We start from the raw sequence: 3,790 nt of genomic DNA, 5'->3' as shown, positions 1-3,790 counted from the left end.
TAACGTTTGTTATGACAAAGAATGATGAAGCGTGTAAAAGTGACGATTAAACAATGAAAATATCTAAATGACATATTTCTGGTGACCGTTAAGGACATTTGGCCTCTTGTTAAAAAACGGTTTTGCAATATAGGTAAAATAATGTGTTTTGTCATTTTTATTTAAAAAATCACGATGTAACATGTGACGTTGATTACAACAATTGAACATAGTTACTATTCTAGATGAACAAAGATGAATTAGCATGCAGAATGAACAATGAGTGTCTGATGAATAGTTAAGCATTGTCAAAACTGCATATCCTTAATAAATTAAATGATTTTTTATTTCAGTCACAACTAGCTGAGCAAATACAACGATTGGAAAAAGACATGCGGAAGAAACACGATGATATGATTAGGGAACTCAGCAAATACATCTCACCAGAGTTACGGCATGAGTGGGATCTATTTCGTAATGGACTGACATCGTATCTTACAAGGCGTGAGATATACGGGTCAGGTTTAACGTTTGTAGGGGATCATTGTGAAATCCTCTTTCGTCAGGGTATAATCAAGTTAGGAGATTACAGTGTCCTCTTAGAAGTTGTCAACTCTATAGACGAACGTGCCGGTGATATAGTCAAGAGAGCAACAACAGCCATCAAAGATATCAAAACGAGGTTATCCAATCTAAAGCCCAAAGGTTAGAGGAATACATTTCATTAAGGGAAGGAAAAATACCTTTTAATTCTGTTCATACTGGTCTGAATGCAAATATCTTGCATATATATTCCATGAATCTTTGCCAACGTATGATGTTTACATCATAAAACAGAACATCATACAATGTATCAATGTTAGTCGTAATAAGATGAAGCTAGTAGGCAGTCGTAATAAGATGAAGCTAGTAGGCAGCGTCGTAATAGGTTGAACCTAGTAGGCAGTGTCGTAATAGGTTGAAGCTAATAGGCAGTCGTAATAAGATGAAGCTAGTAGGCAGTCGTAAATGTCGTCAAAGATCACAAATAAACATTTAATAAGTTGTGCTATACGAACCACCTATAACAATTGTGGTAGTTACATATAGCAGATAATAGGAGTATTGTAATAGGACAGCCGTAGTATGTACACCTACTGTGATAAAGATAGAACCATTATAATAGGATAAAGTCTCCAGAGTATTGTAGTGCGACTAAAGTAGATCACACAACTTGAAGGAGGTAGCATGAACGTTTTAAAAGGACGAAGTTAGTAAGATTATGGTAGAATATAAAGACACTGGAATCATTGCTAGTAGGGCCGCCATAATATGATGAAGGTTATGGCATTATTAAATGAAAAGAAGATTCAAGTTTATTTTAAGCTGTTTTTGAAATAAAATATATATCCAGTTATAGCTGTCCTATAATAGTATAATAGGCATATTATAAGAACATAAACTTTAATTCAAAATAAGTTGCTTACATACCCTCACATAGGAAACTCATTTTACATTTAACAGAGGGTCAGCTGGAAGTAGGCGGTGGTGAGAGGTCAACAATATACCAGGTAGGTATTGTATTTGTAAATTATCCTGATAATCTTACAATGTCGCAACACTAAAAACGAAAACATCCTCTGGTACCCAAGTCAGGTAAACTTTTGGACTCAAATATTTCTTTGCAAGAAATCCTAAATATGCCTCTTAATCTATTCATTAAAGTATACAAGTATGTAGCACACATCCACGAAACTGGCCTCTAAGTAATACAGACAAAGTTCGTTTATATACCACTTAGTGTGACACAGCTCAATCCAAAGATACACACCTCAAGCAATACACTGATTGAGGTCCCCTTTGCTGTGATTAACAAAGACATAGACACAATAATATCGTAGTGTCCATGACACTACACCTCTAATAACAAAGAGGTACAGATGTCCTCTCGAAACACGTACGGCGGCTACACATCCCGTAATCCCATGACCAGAGCCTGTGTGATGAATAAACCTGATGGATCCCTTAGTGAGGTTTTGGTTAGTCGTTGTTTACAGATGTTGATATCACGCCTGGTCCTGGCTGGTTGATGAGTCGGTGATTGCCGTCATGTGAAGCTACAATACGTAATTAACTGAAATAGTTACTCCTCGCTCCCAGTTTCATACTCCCCTAATATATGTAGTCAAGAAAATATCCTAATTTACACCGAATATTTCATAATCATAATAAGAAAACATAACAGTGAAATTGCCATGTCACAAAGTATCCAGAAATAGTGTGTGGGTCCAAGATATATAAATAAATATAACGAAATATAGAATTGTTACAACAAATATGGCATATACATGTTTCCATCCAATTACCACCCGACTGTGTACGCATTACACTGAGCTATGCCTACATTTATTAGGGCTTCCATAGATAACTATATCAAACAAAAGCACGGTATAAGCAATTAAAACACATTCAAAAACATCAATCAATTACGCTTATATTACTTAAAGACAATAGTGATGCATGTTATACCTGTATTTATACATCAAAACATTGTTAAATGCAACATATTACATTTGTATAAATGTCAATAACAATAGTCATGCATGGTTGGACCGTACCAATTGTTGTATGACTGACTTGACCTAATAAATGCATTGGCACAGACAAATAATACCAAAACTACAAAAGATATAGAAAAATAGTAAAGGTAAACTCATAACAGTCCGAGCCGTAACTTTTGAACTGTTTAAGATATCTTGAAGAAATTTTAGGTATACCTACATCAACCACTGAGGGTGTGCTGTTTAATATAAATCAGTCACAGTGACCTTCACCTTAAGGTCAAAGGTCAAATAAGAGCAACATTTTCAGTACATTATTGTCTGGCCCGTGGCTTTTAAACCTTTAAAGATATCTTGATAAAACTTGTAGTATTCCTGCATCACCCATGGACGATGTGCAATGCAATGTCATTGAGTCATTGTCACATATGTGCAATTTATTAAGGAACATCTTCTCCTGGTTGTTACTTTTAAGCCATTAAAGACATCTTGATGAAACTGCAGTATAACTGCACCACCTACATATGATGTGCAATGCTCTGTTATTAGGTCACTAGTATTTACTTCATGGTCATAGGTAAAATAATTGATCGTTTCAAACATTAAAATGTGTGCGCAAAGGTGATGCTAACGGTACCTCACTGTATTTAATTTTGTGTAAAACTTAGTATCCAAGTATATGATGGCATTGTAAACTCTATCCAAGCATCATTTGCGACTATGGAGTCAGTTTTGAGGACTTCTGTAATGGTTAAAGATATTTTTATAAAACTTATATCTGCATCACCCACAGACGATTTACAGTGCACTGCCTTTAGGTCACTGACATTGACCTCGAGGTCAAAGGTCAAATATGTGCAAAGTGTTCAGGANAAAGTGTTCAGGAATATCTTGTCCAGGCCGTTACTTTTAACCCGTTAAAGGGGATACGTTTTTGTTCACAACAACAAATCTAGTTAAATATTGAAATGACTACATGTACACCTTTAGGAATGCTTGACAGATTCAATTTAATTTAACGTTTGATATGACAAAAGAAAGATGAAGCGTTTAAAAGTGACGTTTAAACAATGAGAAATAACTATATGACATATTTCTGGTGACCGTTAAGGACATTGGGCTTCTTGTTAAAAAACGGTCTTGCATTACAGGTAAAATAATGTATTTTGTCATTTTTCTTTACCTTCCATAGAAAAAAAACCATGATGCAACATGTGACGTCAATTAAACGTAATTGCTATTCTAGATGAACAAAGATGATTAGCATGAAG

The 3,790-nt window shown here is 35.0% G+C and overlaps 1 protein-coding gene across 1 annotated transcript; it reads left to right on the top strand.

Annotated features, from left to right (window-relative positions):
• Positions 1-294: 294 nt before the first annotated feature.
• LOC110440965 lies at positions 295-1,583 on the top strand. The gene is made up of 2 exons (XM_021484075.1): positions 295-684; positions 1,483-1,583. Exons 1-2 carry the CDS (start codon positions 372-374, stop codon positions 1,581-1,583), a joined length of 414 nt encoding a protein of 137 aa, XP_021339750.1. The 5' UTR covers positions 295-371.
• The last annotated feature ends 2,207 nt before the right edge of the window (positions 1,584-3,790 follow it).

Source organism: Mizuhopecten yessoensis, unplaced genomic scaffold (genome assembly GCF_002113885.1).
Source record: "Mizuhopecten yessoensis strain PY_sf001 unplaced genomic scaffold, ASM211388v2 scaffold714323, whole genome shotgun sequence".
Classification (NCBI taxonomy): domain Eukaryota; kingdom Metazoa; phylum Mollusca; class Bivalvia; order Pectinida; family Pectinidae; genus Mizuhopecten; species Mizuhopecten yessoensis.
This window is presented reverse-complemented; position numbering and strand designations above follow the sequence as displayed.